This window comes from Cryptotermes secundus, unplaced genomic scaffold, assembly GCF_002891405.2.
Source record: "Cryptotermes secundus unplaced genomic scaffold, Csec_1.0 scaffold251, whole genome shotgun sequence".
Taxonomy (NCBI): domain Eukaryota; kingdom Metazoa; phylum Arthropoda; class Insecta; order Blattodea; family Kalotermitidae; genus Cryptotermes; species Cryptotermes secundus.
Genome location: NW_019744108.1, coordinates 562,944 through 588,846, shown reverse-complemented (window position 1 = coordinate 588,846; position 25,903 = coordinate 562,944). Strand labels below are relative to the sequence as shown.

At 40.9% G+C, this 25,903-nt stretch overlaps 1 protein-coding gene across 1 annotated transcript; it reads left to right on the top strand.

The window, feature by feature from the left end:
* The first annotated feature begins 360 nt into the window (after positions 1-360).
* LOC111874413 lies at positions 361-13,456 on the top strand. The gene is made up of 3 exons (XM_023869907.2): positions 361-540; positions 6,019-6,187; positions 7,747-13,456. The coding sequence occupies exons 1-3, from the start codon at positions 502-504 to the stop codon at positions 9,294-9,296; spliced, it is 1,758 nt and encodes a 585-aa protein (XP_023725675.1). The 5' UTR covers positions 361-501; the 3' UTR covers positions 9,297-13,456.
* Positions 13,457-25,903: the final 12,447 nt, after the last annotated feature.

Sequence of the window (25,903 nt, the reverse complement as noted above, 5' to 3'; positions counted from 1 at the left end):
CGTCAAATTTTATTTTCCCCATAAAGCACCCTTAAAATTATCGTCATCGAAACGAAGTATTATACACTCCCTTTGCCCAGAAGAATATCATCAGCACATTTCCAGACAAATAAAGGATTTAGAAGGCTGCGGTTAGGATATTTGTCTTGGAAGTTAGCCAGAACTGCTATACGCATCTATTCAGCGTAACAGTGGGGTCTTCGATTATCACCACAGCAGTAGCTTTTGCCAGTTATGCAAGTGTGAAGATGCTTTATCTTTGATGTGCATCTTTCTGCGTATTACCGAGACCTTTGTTTATCAAAACACAACTTAGATCTCATCCTTTGAGGAGATTCCTCAGCTCCGATTGGTTGAAAATGGCAGTATGGCGGATATCCGGCGCTATCATTATTATCCGGATGGTGAGCGGTTTGCTACTGGTCAAGCAGATATATAACCCTTTGAAGAAACCACCTGTGAGATTAGTTCAGTTATCTATTACGGTGTGGCGAGCATACTATGCTCCTTCTCAACATAAACACGATGAAGATGGAACTGGTAAGTCTGTTCTTCGTTTGGGCGCGTGTGCATATCGGAGACCGTACAAGCTATTCAGAATTCGTGTGTTAACACTTCTTATGCTCCAGATGAGAGATCTAGCTTATAAAAATTCTCCTTTGAGGAGTGAGTGAAGGAAACTTCTACCATTTATCTATCTAGAGTTGGAGCTAGTTATCTGTGGCCCTTCAATAGTAGAAATTTATGGATTACTATGAAAATACACTAATGGAAGGAGGTTTGTTTCTGTAGTATTCAGCAAAGAAAAGGCTAAGAGTTGGAATGTATTTATCAACATGTAAACAAAAATTGTTATTTTATATACTTCATTGACGCTGATATTCAAGTGCCGAAATTGATCTAGAAAAATGTTCCTTTTCACAAAACCACTGACACAAGGGACACCACTTTGGGCAGAGTAACGAATAATTTCTGTTTGCATGTCGACAAATATAAATCATAAGTTGAAACATTCCAAGTAAAAGACCCAGAACTTAACGAGGTGTATATTTTATGATTGTGTATAGAAGTTAGAGTTGAGGCTCCCATAGCGATGACTATGAAGCATATTATCTTCTATGACGTGTCACCGCATAATCAGGAACATCAGTGAAATTCTATCAGGCAATACAGCGTCATATAAAAGGAGGTAGCTCTCTACATATTAAATTTATTAATGATGTATAATTTTTTGAAACACGATAAAACACTGTTCGAGTTTTATCCAACGCAGCGGTTATAGTGGATTATCGTGGGCCAAAATTAAACGTAACTAATAATTTTAATGCACACAGATAGTATCAAATTTAATCAAAATTCGCTTGGATTATCAGAGATGAAACATACTGAATGATTAAAGGACACGACCCTGTTACGACGATTTATATCATGCACTTTGTGCCAAGGATGTATAATAGAAGATGCAAAGGATAATGCGCATATATTCCTAATATACGCCTATAATTACATTGAAATTATGGGTAATTTAAAGGGGGAAGTACAGATGAGTTAAGAGGATTAAAGTTCAGGCGACTAATTAGTCATTTCTATTAAAATTATTAATATCGAATTGATCATATTCCTTTTACTGCTTCACAAATCTCTGACTTCAAAGAGACGTTCCGAATTTTTAGAACTATCTATTGTCACACGGGATTTCAGGATGTTTACAACTCCAACGTTCGCAAGGCCATCTTGTTGATGTTATTAATGGCAAGAAAGGATTAGAATGAGATGTACTAATGTCCTTTGATGGCCCGAAATTAATACCGAGCTATACTGAAAGTAGATCAGAAACACCTGGAAAGTTTCGAAATGTGGTGTTGGAGAAGGGTGGAGAAGATCAGTTGGACCGATTATGTGAGAAATGAAGAAGTGTTATTTAGAGTCAGTGAGCAGAGGAATATCCTACACGAAATAAGAAAACGGAAGGCTAATTGGATTGGTCATATCTTACGCGGTAACTGCCTTCTAAAAGAAGTTATTGAAGGAAAGATAGTGGGGCGGATAGAAGTAACCAGAAGACGAGGAAGAAGACGTAAGAAGATGCTGGATAACCTTGGGGACAGAAGAGGATATTCTCGTTTTAAGGAAAAAGCTCTAGATCGCATTAAGTGGAGGAACTGTTTTGGAAGAGACTGTGGGCCTGTCGTCTTGACAAATTACTGATGAATGAATGAATGAATGAATGAATACTGAAATTTCGTGAATTGGTTCACAGATACTTTGTATTCGGGAAGTCAAGCCATCCTGAGTGAAGCTTTTGGTCTCTGCAGACAAATGTCGGAGCCACACTTCGAAGCAGGCCACGACGGCTTATTTTAGATTTATTATTTACTAATCATTCTATCATTCAACAATACATAGTGTGAAATACTGATAGTGTCTTTAAATAAAACGAAAATGAATATTGATAAAAGATAAGGGACGGCATATTGGTTTGCATATACACGTAATTCTGGGAAATGCTTTTCAGTTAGTATAAAAAAATTCGTCAGTAATATGTGACGCCATTGTACGTGAACAATCTTGCATTGTTTGTATGTTACGGAAGAATGGAAAAGCGATCTGCAAAGTTTTTCTGCGAGAGTCCGTATGCCACATCGAATTTTATGCCATTTACTGCAGACAAACTTGTGTCAATTATTGCATTAAGGTTGACAGACATATTTTTCTTGTAGTTTGTCCAGTATCCTTCAAACCTCATGACTGAAATTAGCTCTTTTTAACGGACCTGAATAGGTGTCTCCCATCTCTCAGCTGACGACGGAGTACCGGATGACGGACAGTAGTAGAAATCCCAATAATCCTGGATGAATTTAGTTTCTGTGATTGACACAAGAAAAGTGGCGAAATTGATAAGCGGAGTACACATGCTTTGCATACGTGTGTTTTGCCGTCACATTTCGTGATCTTTGATCAACTGAAGCACGTGTTTTTCGTCCGTGATATGGTGTCTTTCCTTAATATCACAGTATGAGGTATATTAACATATTATAAGATAAGTAGCCAAAACTTTGAAAAATGAACAATATTCAATACTAGATTCATTCCTAATTATTGCCTGGCAACCAGATATATGATTAATTAGTAAAAATACAAAACAAGCAGTTCTCTATCTTAGGGACTGGGAATACTTTGTAAAACCTGTTATCATACATTTTTATAAAATAATAAAACCATCAGCTAAGAGCACATAACAACTAATTACTACACCTAAGCACATGTTTGATAAAGACTAACTATATACAGTAATGGAAATGGACAAGAAAACCACGGTTTTCCAGAAACACATTTACCACACATTCTGTCCTTAAAAAAAGCAAATTCATTAAACTGTTTATGCATAAAAATTAGAATATTTTAAAGGCAACTTGTGCAATTAAAAAACTGGGAATTATTATTCAAACAGTACCCAGGAACTGGGAAGTAATATACAGTGGATCCCGGTTATTTGGGACACATCAGGATTAGCGTACTTTGCCCCAATTAAGCGGCTCTCCCAAATATGCGAAGTTTCAGTTAAAGGTTTAAAAGGTATACAGCATGTTCGTAAGAGAGAAGTTAAGCTTTCCGTTTATTGAGTAACAAAAATACTGACTTTAGATGAGCTGAAACAATAGGCTCAAATTACAGAAACATATTTATCTTAGAAACAAAATTTATTCTTTATGTATTCAATAGACACACGCTTCTTAACAGTTAGTGATCGCGGATGAATTATTTGAGTGTACCCTGCCGTGTTCCCTTCACTGACTGCAAGTGAACATCAGTGCAGGTTTCTACTGCCTCAATTGCTTTCCTGCATGAAATAAACTCGACAAATAAATTTATTAGCATCCTCATTAGTCACTCGTTAATGACTGGTCGCCACATCCTCACCACTTTCCCGTTCTGTGATGTCTTCTGATGTTTCACAGAAATTTGTTCAACAGTTGCTTCCCCCCCCCCCCAAATCATAATTTTCATTATAACTCTGGAGACCATTGTCGAGCATAAAACCTCTTCGTATTTTCCGACGTGGTGCATATCTAGTATGACGTTATATTAACTATGGGCCTTATTCGGTATCTCCAAGTCTGAGCGTATAAAACTACAGTCAGCAAAGCTCTTCTGAGTGGTCTTAGTATTTTTTCTTCGCCATCGGCAATAAATTGTGCTTGTAAAAGGTCAATCCTGGCACTGACCTTCTTGGCTGTTGAAGATTTTGTCAGTAGATTTCTTTTAATTTCTTCAAGGATGTAGTTTGACAGCTTTGCGATATACAAGGTCTTCAATTTTATGATTCCCATGTCCATTGGCTGTACCAGAGATGTGGTTAAGGGGTACAGAAATTCCAGTTGGATACTTTTCAAAGAATTCAATGAGGGTGTGAAGTGTAGTTGTCAAGAACCAGCCAATTGTCCTCGATTACCGTTAGAAATCCATGTCTCAAATCATTAGCCATTTCTTAAAAATTTCAGATGTCATCCTCGCATTTTTGTTAGCACAGTACATAACTGGTAAGATATCCATAATAGTCCCCTTAAAGCAAGGGGAATTAGCCCCTTTTCTAGTAAGCAGCTTCGGTTTATTAATTCCTGAAAAGTTTGAACAACACATATTTATACGATCCATTATTTTCTTTGAACCGAATAGAACTACGTGTTTATATCTTAGGGAACCGTCCGGCGAGGCACGATGAAGTAAACCTGTTTCATCTGTATTACAAATATCATCTGCGCAAAATTTCTGAAATAAATCTGGCAGCTTTGTTCAGCAGTCATATCAGCTTGCCCTTCTAGCCGTGTGCCTTCTTGAATTTTATAGCAATCCTGCAGTTCTATCGGGACAACCAATAACCTGTTGCTTTGCAATCATGAAGATTCAGCGTCTTAGCTAATTCCTCTGACTTTCTTTTCACCATTGGACCACCGACACGTACACCTCGTCCACTTATGAAAGAGGATTGCTGACTGAGAACCTCTTCAACCTCTGGATCCTTACCTTCACGCTTCCGATTTTGGGAAGTTCTCTGTTGTCCGCGGCGCATTGTCTGTTCATCTCTCGCAGTTCCTCTTGTTCCTGTGCAATGCGCGCACTCCAGTTATCTCCGCCAGGTGACTATGGCTGGTGTTAGGGAGTTGGTCTTCAATTTGTTCAAATAAGACAATTTTGTGAGCGAGTGTTCTCTCTCCTAGGCATTTCTGTGGGGATCTAAAAATTTAAATGAAAACAATCGCTGCACAAGCCACAGCCTACTCACAAACACTGTCACTGCAGGACTGAGAGCAACTCTAGCTAGGTCCTCATTTTTGCTGAGTCAGTGACTCACTGATATATTCATCACAAGTGCATCACGCGGCAGCAACCGGCAGAATTAAGCGGCACGGTGTCCCAAATAAGCGAAGCAAACTCCTGTTACATTATCGATTTTATTTTGTTCTTCAGGATTTGCCCCAGATAAATGGCTACACATACTAACTGAAATCCCCTGTACTTTCACCTCATTGCAAAAGTCTGGACAGCAATGTGTTGGCAGCAGTATACAGCAAGTCTTAATAATTGTAGGATTTGGTTTATTCTGTCCGTAGCAGGAAACCTCTCTTCAAAAGATACATATACTGTATGTGTGATCATTTTCTGCGAACACAAATCTATTTTTTGAAGACGGGTTTCATATACAGAATACACAGACTCTTGAGGGTTGGTGAAGTTCTGAAGGATTCTAATACTGATCCTTCAAGAAAATACTTTGTTACGTCCACGTAGCTTTACTGTGCTCTTGTAATCAGCCTGTGCTAACCCTTTCGTTGCCATTCGACCGACTGAGGAGTTAAGGTAGATTCTATTAGGCCTATCGCTTTTCAGTATGATCGTCTATTAGATGCCGATGTTTTATTCACGCAATCAATGAACCCTTTAAAAGATGCCATTGTCATTCAGAATATTTTATTTTTATAAGATTTATTTTTAATCTTAATGTATTTTTGAGTGCAGGTTTTCTCAGCCGGACGATGGTGGCCACTATGTGTGTTGACCTGCTGCCTAATGAACGTCGTGACGGCGACGCCTGCACGCCCCAAGCCATCGCCAGGAGGCGGTGGGCCGGAGACGTTGGATTTCAATCTGGGTCAGAACGGAGATTATCGCTTTGATTACGCCACAGGTGAATTTAATTTTGTCCGTTGAACTGTCTAGGGCAATATTCTTGTAATTCTTAATTTCGATCTAAAACCCATATACGTGTATTTCTTTGATTTAATGGAAACTTTTATATTGTATTTCACTATTCCAAGCTTAGTAATGATTAATTGTAATCTAGATTAATTAAAGATTCGATTTTATGTGGGATATACATTACTTAAGTTACAAAATTTGCCATCGCTAACGTGAAGACTGATTTATTATTTTGCTCACAGTTGGTCAGTTTTGGTTTCCTCTCAGAGGGAGTAAATAAAATTTAGAGATATTTTCTCACGTCCATGGACACAAACTGAGTTCCTCTACACAGTTTATTCAGATAATTCTAATAGATCGCATTCTTCTTTCGATGCATAACTCATAACTGACAAGTTCGTTCTGCGAAGTCTTTTAAGCGAAACCCGTTTTATCCTATATCTATAAGGCGGCACCCTTCAGATTCTCGTATGTTCTGTTAATTTACCTGTGATTTTAGGTTTCCATCTAGTACTCAGTTAATTTTCCATACCCATGTAAATTAGTTTGGTGTTATCGAGAAATGCTCCTGTTGCGGATCTATGTTGAACTCTGTCATTCAGTCAGATATTACTTTCGGGTGTTTATACAAATTTTTATTTTCTTCTGACGGTTTTGTCTTTATCTCCTTTATCTCCTTTGTTTCACTAATCCGTAATGCTAAGAACCGAAGCGACTTCACTCTAGTCCTGGTAGTTATCATATCAGTAAGTTACTTTCTTGGGTTTTGAAAATGTACATTTGTTAAGAGCCTTTATAAACAATTTACGATTCCTTGTAGGTTTACATGTGTGTCACAATGAAGGCTGGTATGTGTAACTCTCTAGACTTGTATTCGCGTTATTAACTACCTTCCTCGATTAAAGATTGAAATTTTGGCACTTTCCTCAGTCTCTCCATTACATTTCTGGACTATGGGACGGACCTTCAGAACAGGCCCCATTCTTTCCAAGCCGGTTTCCATGTATGCCTAAAGATGCTGTATTTAGTATAGAACCCGTGTAAGTACTCAATTACTTGTAAGGGCACGCGGTAGCGTAGTTAGTTGAGGTACTATGCTGCAAGCCGAAAAGTCGAGGGTTCGAGTCTCAATGAGGTTACTGGATTTTTCAACTGACTCAGCCTCTAATATAAATGAATACCAGGAATCTTCTTGGGGGTAATGGGCGGCCGGCGCGTAAGGCTGACAACCTCACCGCCATCTGTGAGCCGAATGTCTAGAAAACGTGGGAACCTCAGCATCTCACAACCCTATGGGTCTCCACGGCCTGTTACAGGGATACCTTAACTTTACTCACCCGACTACTTGTATCTGAATTCAACTTTTTCGTGTTGAAAAGATGACCGGACAGCCAACCTTTACCGATCTTGTCAGATAAATCGGTATTAGGAAGGTGTTTTACGTGAGATAACTCGTACACATCGCCCAAGAAGTCGAGCGAATCCCTTACTCCCCGGATATAAAATATGAAGTAAACAGAACTGAAGCTGTTTCCGATTTTCCTGTAGGGGACGCAGGACAGCACTACCACAGAGCAATCGCCACGCCTGACAACACAGTGAGGGGCCAGTACGGCTACCGCGATCCGAAGACAGGTGGCGACTTACAGACCACGTACACAGCGGGCAAGCGTGGGTTCCGGGTGCGGGGACCTCATATCGCCAGGCGCATGGACCTCTCGCAGACAAAGATTCCGTATAACCCCCCTGTCACCCCGGACTCCCCGCAGTACAATCCTTCTTACAGCACGTACTTCGACCCAAACGAGGACCCCAGCTACAGCTTCAACTTCCAGACTCGAGACTATTCCCGAAGCGAGAGCTCAGACTCCAAGGGTGATGTCAATGGGAGATATACGTTTGTAGACGACGTCGGTGTACGCCATAATGTCGAATACGAGGCAGGGTCTAAGGTCGGGTTTCATGTGAAGACTCCATTTCCTGATTCAACGCCTCTAAGTCCGTCGGTGTTCTTCGCGGGCCCGCCGGCCAATAGAAAGAGCAGTAAACCACTACGGGGTCACACATCCATCCTGAGGGGAAAGGACGGCTCATATCGGTTCACATCAGCTGGACCTGACCAGAGACGAACAGAAGTCAGCGACGCTACTGGCCACGTCAAGGGATCCTACACTTACATTGACGACAAAGGCGTACAACGGACTACTCAGTACATAGCAGGTCCTAACATTGGCTACAAAGTCATCAGCAGCAAGACCGACGAAAGGTACCCTGTGTACCCTTATCCCCCGCCTTACCCATTCATACCCAGTAGCAGCCCTTTCAAAGACGATGACCTTTTTGAGATCAATACAGCAGCAAGTGGGTCTGGCGGTAAACCACAGAGTGGGGCAACAGGCACTGCGGGTTCCGTTGGAAAAGGCGAAAAGGAAAGTCATCCTGATTACAGCGGTGAAGACAGTGGACAGTACGACGGTTCGTCTGAGGGTAGCAAAGGAAGGAAGCCTGGTGGAAGTGACGTTAGTGGGACAGGTGCGGGTCAGACAAATGACCCCTGGCCGGATATATATGAGTATGATCAGAATACTATGGGCCCAACGACGTCAAAGAAACCTGATGACTTTACAGATATTTTTGGACAGCCTCCTGGCACTGGGCTAAATAAACACGAAGATGAAGATGAAGACAATTATGATCATGAAGTCGGGCCCTCGAAAGGAGATGACTCTGGGTCCTTCTTGCAGACACGGCCACCACCATCCAACATCCCTTATGGAAACTGCTGTAAATTCGTCCAAAGTCACGGTGCTGCAAAGTTCAACGTTCAGGGAGAAAGGAGACACAGCAGGCAGCCTGATGGAACCACTTCGATAAAATCTTACAGTCACGTTCGAGATTACTCCTCGCAGGGTCAAGACTCAGATGACTTCGTGGGGTTCCCCCCTGGGTTACCAGTGAGAGGTCACGTGCTGTCGCTCGATCTCAAGCCGTACGGATCCAAGATTCCGTCCCCGGGCGTAGCCATAGAACATTTTGAGGCAAACAAGTCACGAAGGGAAGCTTCCAGCACATCCAAAACAGAGGAACAGTCCACCTAACAGCATGAGAGCATTTGTGTTACAAGCTACGAACAGGCAAGAGATGGTTATGTGCAGTAGCCAGGTGGTACTCTAACTGTTTGTCTTCCATCATCATCATCATCATCATCATCATCATCATATGTCATTCCAGATTTTGAGGGCGGTATATATTTATCATTCGCCATGCGCATGAACTGATGAGCATAGAATATTTAACTAAAAATTGTGCGTTAATGATCGATAGTTCCAAACTGTGAAAGACAGAAGCCTGAATCTCTTAGATGTTCGTTATACGAACAAATATTATTGCATAAAATAAATCCATAATCACTAAGGATTTAGTATATTAGCCCATCCTCCGTTGCAATGAGTTACAAGCCTACAGGACTTGAAAGATACGTGTCTGGAATCACGTATTATACGTAGGCATGTGTGTTAAGGTCATATCAATATGTCAGTCGTATTGCTTAAAGGTGAGTGCATCAATTATGCTATTTTGTGAATGACTGGAAAGGTTTTCAAAATTTAAACCAACGCCCAAGAATAGAACGGAACTGATTTAACTTAAATACCCTTGATGAATAAAATGTGTGTGTGTGTGTGTGTGTGTGTGTGTGCGCGCGCTTAGAGGGCTAGGAAAGCTACTGCTAGCTTCTAAACGCCCAACAGAAAATTCATCCATCATTCCGATGATTTTAAAATTATTGTTATAATGATATAAGTAATATAATTATAATAATATTTTTATAGTCTATTTGTTTACCAGTCTTTAACAAATTAACTCTTATGGGTTTAAAAACGCATGTCTACTCAGACGTTGGTACGTCTGTGAAGTTGGGTCTCTACATCTAAACATCAGTAACACAAGGGAGTGAAAATTAAATAGCTTCGGTGTTCTTAAAGTCCCATGATAGGTCAGTTTACCTCTATGTAGCAAGCCAAGTCATCTCAACTTAGATACATCTAGACACTCTGCGACTGACGACATGAACTATAGTCTGATTGCCCTGCAAATGTATTCACATCAGCTACGGAATGTGAAACCCTGAAAGTATATTACAATGAATAATTGTGAATTCTGATAGCCCGGCAACCATTCTCAGGTGAACTGGTGATCATAATTTCCAAGATCTCATCCACACTTAATATTAGGCGTCTCAAAAATAACTTTCACTTCTAATTGTAGACGTAAATTTTCTTATATCGTGAGGAGATTTGAAAAATGTCTTTATTTAATCATGAATTTTTCAAAATTTCAGTTAAAATAAATGTTCTCTAGTAACTGATCGCTCAGATTCATACTTCTGAAGACGAGATGGAATGTATTATTATTATTATTATTATTATTATTATTATTATTATAGACTAATAAGATTCTGGTTCAGTTGGAATTGAATTAAAATTATACATTATTTGTTATAGCAAGTCACATCCTCTTGAAATGGGAAAAATGTTTTGTCTCTCGGTACCGATAGAGCCGAGGTCTGCCTGTCATTCAACCTGAAACTTACTCACCTAATAATTATATAATCGGTCTATCCATTTAGAATTCATATGACTTTCATTTGCGCCTAAGAGGTCCACAGATATTACAGCGTGTAGAGCCGTTACTACGCAATGACCGCGAGCTAAGCAAATATACCAGAGCTCTTACTGAGTAACGCGCTTCGCGTTTCCGACGGAAAAGATTTTTTATTTATTTATTTTATGATATTTACAATCTACTCAGAACGTACTAATACAGAGTAATAAGCAAATGTTAGGGCGTTGCGTGGCTTGTAGGGAGTACCATCCACTGATGGATTATCCTCCGGTACCTAGAAGAGGTCTTCTGGCCATTGACGTTTGAGTCTTCTGTTCACTAAGGGTTGGGCGGCGAGTTCTTTTGTTAGTTGGTTTTCATGGTCCACAGTGCGGTTTCTGTATTTGTTGGCTTGTTTGTTTATGGCCTCATTTATATAAGAAACTCCAAGATCTCTGTGGAGAGTTTGATTTGATACGAACCATGGAGCGTTAGTTATGTAACGTAGTGTTCTTGACTGGAATGTTTGTAGGATTTTGGTGTTGGATGGCTTACTGCAGCCCCACAGTTCTATACCGTACGTCCATATGGGTGTGAGTATAGAGAAACGATTTGAACGATAATAGATGAACTGTAATTTCTCTCTGTCCGCGCCGAGATATTATGACTGAGACACATTTGGAAGTTAATCAGTTTGAAGGGAGCAGCCATTTATGCAAGACTTGAACATAGAGGCAGAGAAATAGATATGTTGGAGCCGTTACTAGGCAACAACTAGACAATACATTCTAGTGTTTTGTAAAGTGTGGACATTAGCGATGGAGCTACTATAATTAAGTGTTGTCACGAGTTGGGTGTTAAAGTGATCAATAAATCCAACATCCCATCCAAAACCCCGTCGAGCATCACTCATACACGTGACAATATTAAATACAGATTTGTTCCTGTAGCCAGATGAATTGCATTGAAGATACCTGCAGTGTATTAAAGCGGCTGTTACAGGAAACCCCGAAATTGTCAATCATTATTCTACTTTTTCATGCTCACACTATTTAGACGCGGGGAAACTGTTGCAAACGATCCATCGGAATGACTAAAAATACATTTTCCTGGTGTTTAAATGTTGTGACACAGAAAAAAAGTGTTTGTGAAGGGATGAATATTCCACGAATCAACACAGAGGCAAATTTAAAGTTTGTCAACATGTTACAATTAAACGAAGAAGAGTCGCTAAAGTTACGTTATCAATTCAAGCTCTAATCGCTTTCTCTTACAAAGGTTTCCTCACAGAAACATATCTCTAAGACACAGACAAACAAACACTCCTGGAGGCCGTAATTTGGATCTCCGCCTTTAAGAAGGAAACTTTTTTTTTATGCCATAGTTCCTCATGAAAATGGTTATACAATACCTTAAAATTATCCATGGCCATATGCTGTGTACTGTGACGTGATGGAAAATTTTGTCGTCAAAATTCTGAACTAGCAAAGCAGAATTAGTTAAACAAGTTTTCTTATAAATTACCACAGCCTTCTTAATTGATTTAACTGTAAATACTTAGTTTCGCACTCTAGGCTATTAGTAACTCATATTTTGTGGGGTATGTGTACATTTCATTTAAAAGAAATAAGCACTTGAATACTTTACAGTGCATATTGAGATAAGTAAGGTAGCAAAGTCTGAGCGAACCATAGAATGATCTCTCTAAAGCCTCATTAATCTAGTTCTTATTATTGTTTGCAGTTTAGGTCTATAATTCTACGCTAACCTGAGCAACCTGTCTTCAATCGTTGAATCTGCGATTTTGCAAACTATATTACAGACCTTAAGACTTAAGTGCCTCATGTATTTCTGGTTTTCATTATTTGAATAACCTCCATATTTCTGCAGACTGACTTTACATTATCTTACTGCTGTAGTGTGCCATTGCCTAAATTATTTTGCATAGTTCCACATACGTATCTATATATATTCAAGAGCAAGTTATTTCACTTGAAATTATAAATATTTGCCTCTCATTTTCAAGACTTCTCTCGATCTCTGTGTTTGTTATTTAAAATGACTTGCACGATTTATCGGTAGCTTAGGTCCAATATAATAGATTTTAAGCAGCAAATTCCAGCTTCAAATGCTCTCAAGGATATAAAAAAATCATGTCTCTAAGTAGCCGTTAAGTTGAACACGTCTACGTATAAATATTCCCAAATTTGTTTTTAAATTACCATAATCTTTTAAAGTCTGACTTCTTTCATATACATGAACTGATTCAAATTTCCAGACGGTATCAAATCAAAATTATGTCCCTGACAATTTCTTCACAATTATTAATGATTCTTACAATTATTGCACTCCTTATACTTAGTCGTTCCGCGAGACCTCCTTGTGGTTTATGGAGAAAAAACAGACCTCTTGAACTAACAGGTTACTTGCACTTCGTTCTCCGTCCTTCTTCATCAGAACCCTTCTATTATTAAGCGATTTCATTCTTTTGTGTTGACATCAGCAATTCATTCTGAAAGAAAATGGTCAGAACTCGCAAGCTGTTATCAAAGAGTGCTCATGTACACCTCATAAGTTCAATATACATTTTGATTTAAAAAAAATTGAAACGGAAATATATTTTATTTTAAATAAAGTACATGTACGTGATCTGAAATATATTTACTTTGTCAACCTTTGCAAACACGTTTCATGCAAAAGGAAATGCCTCCTTCTTCCAGCGACCTTCAGATCCCGAGATCTTGTTACTACTTTCTCTGGAACTTTGTACGACCTCGACAAAATGATGATCTTGACGAGAATCCGCAAGCGAAAGAGGCATCAAGCGTCGATTCAAGGGGAAAAACAAGTGTTCATGATCATCATCATTATCAAGGTTTCAACATTTCGATTTTTTCACTCCTCAATAAGACAAACTGGTTCCACAAGCTTAACACCCTGCGTCCAATGGATCTTGTGCATCTACCAGTACAGTCCATTGGCTTCTTTTTGGAGGGTTTTTCTTTCGACATGATAAGTACAATTAAGTTTACTATTCTGAATTATATTGAGTAACCCTTTAAATCCCATTGGTTTCTATATGTAACATTTGCTTCAACATACAACTGTACATTCTGCCCATAAAGTGTATTTATGTGTTCCGTATGGTTCTCACAATGAACAGCGACTCTGTCTCTCAACAACATTAACCGGTTTGTCTTTATAAAGGAGATGTAATGTTTCCTGTGAAATACGAACTGGATCTTTATATTTGATGTAGAATTAATTCAGTTATTAAAGTTTAAAGATAATAATTTCGTTAATATCTGGGTAAAGGTGTTCATATCCTCAAAGAAGGTTGCATCCATGCGTCATGTGAGAAATTCCACTCTACACGGTTCAACAGCCCTGAGCGAATGGGAAACGGAAACAGGTTGGACACATGACTGAATCCAGTTTCCGCCATGACACTTATATGAAAAACGCATTGTCATGCTGAAGTATCCAGGGACACTCACTAAACGAACAGTTGTAACCCACAGATATCCCAAGATGGACTATATAACAGCGGTTCCGGTCGCTTGTAACACTCACACAACTTCATATGAGGATCAGCTCACACGAAAATCTCTGATGCCGTGCAGAGTGGCATCTCACAGGGATTAGGGTAAAAGAGACCTTTTACAAACACGCGTCTCGAAGTCCCCCCCCCCCACTGAACGCAATTTATCAACAATTACCACAGACTTGTACGAATGCCGTAACCCTTGTTACCAAACAAGGAAGGATATCGGCGAGGGAAGGGGGTGATGGCATACCCACTTTCGATTAATTGTCTGGCGGTAAGTGGAGCAAGGCATAGGACGAACCGGTGTCATTTCGTCGTTTGGCAGATTTAGCTGCTCTCGCCAATCATTCACGTCCCGGAATGTTTATATGGTTTGTATTCGCCCCTTACCTTACTAACTACGTATATGGAGTCACATGTCATTCTCCTAAGATAGGATTGGATTGTGGGATGAACTGACGGCCACGTATGACCACCATACTCTATGCTTTTCTCACGCAGGTCGTGAGGGAAGGAACTTTGCATTTGTTTTGTTCCCCTGTGAGGGAGTTTTGGGTCCTGAATCCCAGCAAGAAGACCCCTTATAAGGTTTTCGCTGTTTTGTTGTTTTGTTCTTTCCCTCCAAGCAAACGTCGAAATAATATCTTAAGATTAGGCGAAAACCGCTTACTTATACAGTTTTCCAGTTGAACATTCAGCGCTATAATATGAAGTATAGAAAGCATGTTTACATAACCTAGGGGTCAATAATTTCGTGAAAAGCATGAAAACGGCGTTGCATGACAGCGTACGTTAATGTGTATGTCTTTGTGTGTTGAACTACCTGATGAGTTCTCCTGATACTCGATGTACAATCCGTGACATTAGCCATCATTCAGAGGACACGCTGCTGCTTTCGGTTATATAGTTAACTTTAACATCACGGGATAAACGGAAGAAGGAAGGTATTCAAGCATGAAACTAAAAAAAAAAAATAAATTCTGCTGTTTTAGTCCGCAAACGAACTATACCGACCGAGCGACCGCCGCTTGTCGGCGAAGTTAGTACCGATTTTGCGGATAGAGGGTGTCGCGTCAACGACATCTCCAGAATCGACACCCTCCCAAATCATCCGCTACTAGCCCGTATATCACAACTAGCAGACACTAGGATGCATCCCACCAGGATTCACACTGGACAAGAGCCCTTAATTCTCACGTGCTACAAGGAAATTGAACCTCTGCATCACCTTATTTCCCACTCCGATAAACCCCTGATATACAGTTACCCCTACAAGACTTCCTTTCATCAGGCCCGGGTGTCATTTGCCGAGGGCCTAGCTGCCAGCTCATCACCACAAGGGAAGGCCATGATCGACTCGCTGGTTAAGGAACTCGAGGGTTCCAACCGTTGTTTTTTCACAGATGGATCCAAAACGGAAGGTTGCCGTTTTGTATGTTTTGCCTCCATGACTTCTACAAACTCTACGGCGAACCTATATAGAACATCCAAGTACGCCTCAGTCTTCACAGCGGAAGCTATGGCTATTATATCGACGCTAGAAATGATAAAACAGAGTCCCAACACACACTTCAGTCTTTTCTCAGACTCCAAAAGTGTTTTGGAAGCCCTACGCTCTGGCTCCCCACTGAAACAATGTAGTCATCTAATACTTACCATTAAAGAGCAACTCCTCATGCTTGAAGAAAAGGGTAAAATCGTTCACTTCTACTGGATACCTGCCCACATTGGAATCACCCACAACGAACGGGCCGACATGGCGGCAAAAGAGAGTGTTTACAAAGGCATAGACTCCCAACTATTATTACCCTGGACCGACCTTAGAGCCTGTTGGAAACAGAAAATGTTAAAGGATTTTTACGCATGGGGCTACTCATCGGGAGCACACAAAGGAAAATATTACTTCGATAATTACTTCGCTGATGTACCTTACCCCTGGTTCAACAAGATTAAGCTCCACCGGAAGCCCATCGTCACGCTCAACAGACTTCGAGCCGGGCACTACTGCCTGAAAACCCACCTCCATAGACTCAATATTGTTCCCGACGCGATTTGCGACTGCGGAGAAAATATCGAATTTCCCAATCACATCTTATGGCAATGCAAACGATTGATGCGGCACGAGAAGACATGTTCAGGAACCTGACTAAGCGCAATGAATACCCCCCGTACAAGATCGAACCCCTCCTCAGGGACATGGACCCTGGGATTATTGCATCGATTGCTCGCTACCTAACCCGCATCGACATCACCATTTAATGAACATACCTTAGTCCTTGCTACATAAATTAGATACAAACTGTATCTACTCCACCAACAACTGCCTTCACTTAGCCACGTATTTCAGTTTAGACCTACTCATCAGCATGCTATAAACCTGTTTCATATTAAGCCTACTTGTAAACTCAATGTAAATATGCTTTAACTCTGAACCTGTTTGTAAGCATGTTACAAATTCTAACTTGAGCTTGTAATTGGCAGAATGGGCCCTCCAGCCCGACGCCAAATTCTTATATCTCACAATAAAAAAAAATCCCCACGGCCGTTAATTTCGGTTTTCTAGTCTGAAGCCGCTACTTCCTTGAAATAGCTCCTCAGTTATCCTCACGAGGCTGAGTGGACCCCGTTCCAGGCCCACTACTTCTCAGGAAATCTGGTAGCGTCGGGAATGGAAACTGGACCTCTGGATCTGTAGCCAGGAACTGTGACTGCTAGACCACAGAGGCGGCACGAAACTAATACGCAAAGAAAGTGACATAAATCCATGATCACCTTTATTTCTTATAAACGAGGGAATTTCAGCCGATGTTTAACGGCACAGAAGGCCGAACTCAACGGTCATGCCCATACACCTCGAACCGAATTTATATGTTATTTATATATATATATATATATATATATATATATATATATATACGTTACGTTATGCAGAAAAATGTTCCAGAATGTGTAGTCATTAATGGTATCTACAATATGTATTACGTATCGACATTTCATACGATGTGGCGTTTTTGAGGGACTATATAAATTCGATTCGAACTGCATGTAGAACATAGGGGATTTATGCTATAGTACACAAAAACCGAAATAAAAAATTTCCAGAAGTTTGTGTAGTTCAGTAGTACAAGTAGGTTTCACGCAAATTCATCATGTATTTTCGGAGATGAAACACGAAGACAGACATAACTCCAATTATGCTTTTATTTTTTACCGTTTTGAGCAAAGAACGTATAATTATTTATTCCTTTTTACGTTCTGAACAAATGCTAGTTAATACAAGGCCTGTGGAGCCAAGGCCGACCTGAAAGACAGATAGGACTTATGTAGCCGTCAGATCAGATTCCAGAGACTGTGAAATGATGGCTTATTTTGTTCCAACGATCAAGGCGCCTTTATCCTGCTAATGCATTCATTTGCATTTAATTAGCATTAAAGTACTATTACACTCTCTGATATTGCTGTTTATTTATTACAAGCTTCACTTATAGAATTCAGCAATTACTTCAGCGGAATATTGGCATTTCATTTGTGTGATGGCTAACATCAATTGATGAATAGTGTGTATCAAAATCTGTTAAGTAAAAAGTAAAGCTATTCCTGTTAGAGGCCGTGCAGACCTATAGGGCTGTGAGACGTCGAGGCTTCCACATTTTCTAGACAGTCGTCTCACAGATGGCAGTAAAGTTATCAGCCTTACGCGACGGCTGCCCTTTACCCCCGGGAAGATTCCTGGTATTCATTTCTGTTAGGGGTTGAGTTGACCTCAGGGTCATAATGCGGCTGGAAGGATTAGGTAAATTTTAAAAAATCCAAAGACTTCATCGGGAATCGAACCCGCGGCCTTCCGGCTCTGTTAAATATTGATGGAATAGACAGCATAAAATCGCGAACCCTATGAAGAAAAAATAACACTTCAAAAGTAAATAATCAAATTGCGGGAACTAAATTTGAAGAAGCTTATTCACCATAAACTGAGGCGACTCCTCGACACTGTAAGACTCACGTTACGTGAGCCAAAACGAAATCGGCGCCCTTATCAGCCGGTGCACAGAGCGCAAGACATTAGCGTCTACTAAACTGCAGATGCATTGTGCTTGGACTTTTACCCAAAAATAAAGCAAGAGAACAGTGGCAAATATATTTTAAGAAAAATAAATAGGAAACACTGACCACAGTAAAAGAAACCCCACCATTACTTACTATAACCTTCCAGCTTGAGAGTCTGGTTAACCGAAAATCAGCTTAATGCCCTTCTTCCGTGTCTTACTCTCTTTCTTATTAACAAGTGATAAGACAAGGAGTTGAGGTCTGTAAATTGTCCGAAAATCTGAGACCAATAAAATTATTTTGTTCTTCTTTTAAGGCATTGCTTATTTTGCCTTTACTGATTCCATTCTGACAGTTGTTTAATATCGCAATACGAGTATTATTCTGGACAAAGTGACTAAGCTGCAATAAGATGAAACGGCGATTACATCAACTTTGGGTAAAAGGCAAGGGTGAGATGCACGATTGTGCATTTATTGGCATATTTAACGAAGCATTTTCAATAGCATACATAGAGCCAACAGAGCCCTGTTCACTGAAGAGCGGCGATCGGTACTGGAAACAAAGCGTCTTCACCTATTTCAGTGTACGTAGACCTACTTATCTCAGTAACGTTACTCGTTCTTTACTCTGAAATTACAAATTGAAATTTAAGAACAGAGAAGGAAAAGCTAGAGAGGTAGGGACAGTGAGAGAGTTAGTGAGAGTAAGAGAGTTAATGAGTGAGTTAGTGACAGTGAGAGAGTTAGTGGCAGTGAGAGATTTAGTGACAGTGAGAGAGGTAGGGACAGTGAGAAATTTAGTGACAGTGAGAGATTTAGTGACAGTGAGAGAGTTAGTGAGAGTAAGAGAGTTAGTGACAGTGAGAGGTTTAGTCACAGTGAGAGAGGTAGGGACAGTGAGAAATTTAGTGACAGTGAGAGAGTTAGTGAGAGTAAGAGAGTTAGTGACAGTGAGAGGTTTAGTGACAGTGAGAGAGTTAGTGACAGTGAGCGAGGTAGGGACAGTGAGAGAGTTAGTGACAGTGAGAGAGTTAGTGACAGTAAGTGAGTTAGTGACAGTGAGAGAGTTAGTGACAGTGAGAGAGTTAGCAACAGTGAGAGAGTTAGTGACAGTAAGTGAGTTAGTGACAGTGAGAGAGTTAGTGACAGTAAGAGAGTTTAAAAGTGAAAGGAAGAAGAAGGAACGAATTTTGCGAGAAGAGAAATGCAATGCTAGACAATAATGGAGAGCAAGAATGAGAAGTGTGTGTATGTATGTATATATGTACGTACGTATGTATGTATGTATGTATGTATGTATGTATATGTATGTACGTACGAGTATGTATGTATAAGTGCTGGGACAGAATCCGGCCCTCGCACTGTGACCATCAGTGATCTATTGTGCCTTCTCTTGGATTAGCTCTTTATTAATCCTACACCTCAAATGAAATGTAAGGAATTTGTTTATGGGGGCGTCGTAATAGTAACTTGATTCTATTAAGAACTGGCCCAGGTGGCAAACTTAAACTATGGCTCCACAATCACACAGGATATGTGTGTCTGATTCATCTTTTTCTAGGCACCTTTCACAAGTTGGGTTGTCTGTCAATCCCAATTTGAAAAGGTGTTCTTTAGGTGGCAGTGTCCAGAAAGTAGTCCTACCACCCATCTTAATTGGTCTCTGTATGAGAAGCGTAGGAAAATGCGAATATGCCAAAATTGAGTAGGATTCAGGATATTCAACTATGCTCCTCTAACCACATGGGACACAGAGAAGAATAAGGGTGAAAATGAAAAGATGAGCCAGGGAGATCATGGCTAGAGACACCCGCAGTTTTCTTCAATGAACTACCCACGCATATGCCTGGAGAGACCTAGTCAGTAAGAACAAGAGATTATTTACAAAGAACTGCTTATTAATGTGAAATATTTAGGTTACAAATAAATATGATTGTCAATTGGGCGACGCGGTAGCGTACTGATTGACAGGCTATGCTACAAGCCAGAAGGTCGCGGGTTCAAGTCCCGATGAGGTCATTAGCTTTTTTTCAATTGACCTAATACTTCCAGCTGCCCTGGGGTTTACTCAGCCTTTAACAGAAATGAGTACCAGGAATTAATTAAATAATTTTCCTGGGGAGTAAAGCGCGGCCGGCGCTAAGGCTGACAGCCTTACCGCCATCTTTGAGCCGATTGTCTAGATCGTGTGGGACCCTCAACGTCTCACAAACCCTATGGGCCTTCACGGCCTGGTGCAGGGATAGCTTTACTTTTTACTTACTTTATGATTGTCAATTAAAAGGTCGCAGACAAGGATTCAGGTTCTTAGAAGAGAAAATTTGCTTATTCTGTCTAAGCATCGAAAGGCAGGGCGTTTGTATCATAAACGATGAACAAGGAACAGCAACACTACTGTATAGAAAATAGGACGCACATCACATGTAGAATAAAGCAGGAATTGCAAAGTGTTTAATAAAGTACCTCCACCCTCCCCACCCTCCCGCGGTTTGCGTATCAGTCCACTTTTAATAAGCAAAAATAAAACAGAACCAAAGCAAGGTAAACAACGTTCTCAAATTATATTACTGCATTCAGATATTTAAATAAGTAATATCGAGTCGCTATTCAAGGCCCGAAGGAGATATTTTACTCCATTACGGAATGTGATATATATTCATAACGCGAAATATACGATTATTGAGATGCTGCTCTAAATATACGTAACATTGCGTTACTTAGGTAATGATATTGTTCCGTGCATTTTTCTATTCTTTAGGTGGACGTAAAAGGTACACATTTCCGGGAGAGTGCAATCGTTTCCTAGACTTACTATGCTGAGGCGATTAGAATTAAATAACTAGACCTATCACAGTAAGGGCTGAGCGCATTAGGCCTCTCGTAGCAGGAGTATGAATTTCGAAAAAAAAAAAACTCCGTGGCTTTAACAAGCAAGCGAACTATACCGACTGAGCGACCGCCGCTTGTCGGCGAAGACCGCCTCTGTGATCTAATGTTGGAGTTCCTGGCTACAGATCCAGAGGTCCCGGGTTTGATTCCCGGCGCTGCTATATTTTCCGAGAAGTAGTGGGTCTGGAACGGGGACTACTCAGCCTCGTGAGGATAACTGTTGAGCTACTTGAATGGAGAAGTGGCGGTTTCGGTCTTGAAAACCGAAATTAACGGCCGTGGGGATTTGTTGCGCTGACCACGCGACATCCTCTATCTGCTAAAGTTGAATCTCGGAAGCAACTGAATTTTAGGTTTCCCAGTAACTTGTTCTTCCGTTACATGTATCTGCAGTTTTTATAACCTTACACTACATAGGAGCGGGAGTTCAGGAAGACAAAATAGGGTCATGAACCTTCTCACTGCTGTGGGAGTTTCCAATTCTAAAATTCATTGACAGATTTCTGTAATGATCAAGTAGAATATTCGTGTCAATATCTAGGATATTTTAACAGTCTGCGCATTTACAATTGTTATATTGTATGTCAGAACTCGTGCGCCTTCCACTGCTGTCATCGATAAAGAATTTTACACTGTAAGCTCTAGAGGATGAGGTGGGCAGGTCATGTAGCATGAATGGGGAGACGAGGAATGCGTATAGGATATTGGGAGGGAAAGCCGGAAGGAAGAGACGACAGGGACGACCAAGGCATAGGTGGGTGGACAATATTAGAATGGATCTTAGAGAGATAGGATGGGATGGTATGGATTGGATAGATCCGGCCCAGGATAGGGACCAGTGGAGGGCTCTTGTGAACATGGTAATGAACTTTCGGGTTCCATAAAATGCTGGGAAATTCTTGAGTAGCTGCAGAATTAGGGGCTCCTCCAGAAGGGCTCAGCTCCATGAGTAAGTAAGTAAGCCCTGTATCCTGTAGAAAATAAAGTTCTTCGAGAAAAGGGGCTGCGAAGGGCTTTAACATTGTGTTTAAATCCACACTTCATGCCCAGTGGTTTTTATACATTTTGACTCTTGTAGGAATCGAAGGCAGTCCTGAAGTTTATGCACGACGGACAAGTCTAGCAACACTTCCGTGTTTATAACGGAGACTGTGAAGAATTCCTGTGCACACAAAACTCTTCGTAACCACCCTGTAAGAACCTCAGATCGCATATTTTTAGTTTACTTTGCTTACTGTTAAAATAAAAGGAGGCTTGTGAGATCACCGTTCTGTCTGTTTCTCCCCCTCCATGAGTTTTGGATGCCTGAACCAGTCTTTATGGAACTTGGTATATCATGGCACCTGAGCCCCTCTCAAGGGCTGGATGTTCCTATTTAAAAAGGAATATTTTCCGATATTTGTCCTTGCCTTTCTGCTCCTAATTTTCCTATCATGGTCGACCCTGCTCAGATAGCTTTTGTAAGCTGTCACCTATCGCCTTCCAAGGCCGTTCTACCGTGTGCGCTTAGAAGAGAGCACATATGCGTGCTATCTTCCTGCGCTGTGCCAAGGTTGGCCTTCTCCAGTCGTTCCTGATGTGATTTGATAAATAATTTCACATGCCATCTCGTGTAATTTTGAGTTATGAATGCTCCATATGGGTGATAATGGTGTCGCTTCTGTTTTAAAACCTCAAACAGGCATCAGAACTATTAAAAAAAGTAAAGCTATCCTTGTAACAGGCCGTGAAGGTCCATAGGGTTGTCAAACGTTGAGGGTCCCCCATTATCTAGACAATCGGCTCAAAGATGGCCGTAAGGTTGTCACCCTTACGCGCCGGCCGCGCTTTACTCCCCAGGAAAATTATTTAATTCATTCCTGGTACTCATTTCTGTTAGAGGCTGAGTCGACCCCAGGGCCATAGTGCGGCCGTAAGGATTAGGTCAATTGAAAAATCCAATGACCTCATCGAGACTTGAACCCGCGACCTTCCGGCTCGTAGCATAGTGCCTCAACCAACTACGTTACCGCGAGGCATCAGAACTATAAATATAATTATTATGCTTGTTAGCGATCCCGCTAGTAAAATTTATAGATCTGTACTGTAACGTGTTATGAGGTACATTGTGTGCAGGTTATGGTAATGTTGTGTTAATGATCCATTAATTAAGAAGGAGTGACAAACTCTTGACTATTTCAACGCTGTAAGCAGAAAACGCGGTCATGGTAGCCGAGCGGTCTAAAGCTCGCTTGGAAACAGGGATCGTGGGTTCGAATCCCACTCAGGGAATGGATGTTTAGTTTGTGTGTGTGCGTTTTTCTGTGTTTGTATACAGGTAGAGGCCTTGCGACGAGCTGATCACCCGCCCAAGCAGTCCTACAGAATGTGTAAGATCTAGAAAAACCGAAGTGAACGGAGAAGTTCATGGAAGTAGGCCTAGGCCCACTGGGGCTGTAGTGCCAGGGGGAAACAAAGTAAAAAACACAAGTAAATTATACACACAAACACAGCGCCTTCTAAGTGAGACTGTTCTGCATGGCAATTGTGGCAGAACACAGTAAACAACTAGACCTGTACTGGACAAAATTTCACTAATTCTGCATGTACCCCATGCATCAAGGCCTAGCGTGACGGATATAAAGTTCCAGTGAATGTCTTTTTAATGGAGGCTAACTGCCTAGTTGGGCAATTATGAAACTGGTGAATTATTAATGACTTCAAACAATAGCAGTTGTCTTGGGCAATGCCTGCTGCAAGAAGGTTTGTTTAGGAGTGGCGGAATAAGCGTTGAGACGTAAAGCACTACAGGTTCTTTGAAGAGCACTTCTATCTTCACCTCTGGCCACAAAATATAAATTCGAAACTATGTACAGNTCCTCCGAAACGTCGGTTAACACCACATATACACGGTGCCAAATCCCAGAAGACTGCTTTCTTCATAGTCACCGCCGTGAAAGCCTCAAATCTTACATATGTACAGATTGTCATAAAATGTGGTACTGGGGTCTACCTTTAAATTATTATCTTAAAGGTAAAAAAGGTAAAGTTGTCCCTGTGCTTAGCTATTTAAGCACTACACATTGAGGGCATATGGGCAAATGAATGTATAGATCCATATTTTCTTGACCTTGGAACTAGTTGAAGGTGAGTGGTCAGCTTCAAGCCCCTGCCGCTTTGCCTCCCGGGGAAAGAGCTCCCAGTACCAATTAGATTGGATGTTGGGTGGACCCCAGAGCCGGTATGGACGTGGTGGAGAAGAGAAAATTCTTGACTTGGACTCGCACTCCGACCTTTCGGTCGTCCAGCCTGTAAGCAGTTGCTATATCGACTGCGCTATCCCGTCACCCTTAAATATTGTCTAAAGAATTTTATTTTGGCACGTATGAGTCAAACGAAACTTCAATAAATCTGAGCTAAAAATTTACCGACATATCAAAAACATTTAATTATGCACTTGGTCGTCGACTTACGACCGATTTCCGTTCTGACTGACAGGTCATAAGTAAGTCTGGTCGTATGTCGGCCATATATTTATTAACAGTATTTTTTTAATCTTTCTAATCTTTTTATCATCTTTATAATTTATTTTTAAAAACTTTTACATTTTAATCATCTTTTATTTTTCATTTTTTATGGTCGTAAGTCGCATAGGTCGTAAGTCGACGACCAAGTGTATTGTCCACCTGTAGAACTTTCTCCTGTATCGGTCTGAGCTACCGGTTTATTTAACGAACATTTTCAACTGCATTCTGTATCATCTACTGGTAGGAAGATCTGTCAGCCGAAATGACTGTAAAGAATCGTTTAATCTATATTATGATAGCATCCTAGTGCCTTCCTGGAGAAACTGTGGAAAGCGGAAAACGAACGCCTCTGTGGTCTAGTGGTCAGAATTCCTCATTACAGATCCAGAGGTCCAGCGTTCTATTCCCGACGCTGACAGAATTTCTGAGGAGCAGTGGATCTGGAGCGGGGTCCACTAAACCTCATGAGGATACTTGAAGAGCTATTTCAAGGAAATAGCTGCCCCGGTCTAGAAAACCCGAGATTAACGGCCGTGGGGATCCGTTGCGCTGACAATGCAACGCTCTCTATCCGCAGAAGTTGGCACTATCTTCGCCGACAAGCGGCGGTCACTCGGCAGGTATAGTTCGTTTGCGGACTACAGGCCACGGAGTTTGGCCGGCCCCGAATTGACATCTATAACTCCTCAGATAATAAGCATGTAGCATATTAACGACTGAATGACGACCTTCCATATCAGTTCTTGCGGAAGGAGGTTGTTACCACCGCGCCTGCTGCTGCTACAACTATTTTTATCGTCTAATTTACCTGTACTTATTACACCAGCTCAAGTACCATGCGTTTCCACAACAAGGAAATCAGATCTTATTACAGCGGATCATTGTGGACGGGACGCATATAGCGGTAGGCCTTGGTTCTGACCTGTTCCAGACACATCAGTGCAAGTATTTGTATCACCCGCGACACCGCCCTGCGCTAAACACAGACCGCGTCACATCCTGCTCTCCGACTGGAGAATCGTATTGCATAACTACTTGGAGCCAGAACCAGACAAACACAGCGAGCAGGGTCACGCACTTCCATTTAAACATAAGACAATTTGTCTTCAGCT

Bases quoted from the DNA above. Each gene is read 5' to 3' on its own strand.
- LOC111874413 (XM_023869907.2), top strand. From the start codon at position 502: ATGCTCCTTCTCAACATAAACACGATGAAGATGGAACTG. The intron at 541-6,018 runs GTAAGTCTGTTC...TTTTGAGTGCAG, and splicing joins ACACGATGAAGATGGAACTG to GTTTTCTCAGCCGGACGATG. The intron at 6,188-7,746 runs GTGAATTTAATT...ATTTTCCTGTAG, and splicing joins TCGCTTTGATTACGCCACAG to GGGACGCAGGACAGCACTAC.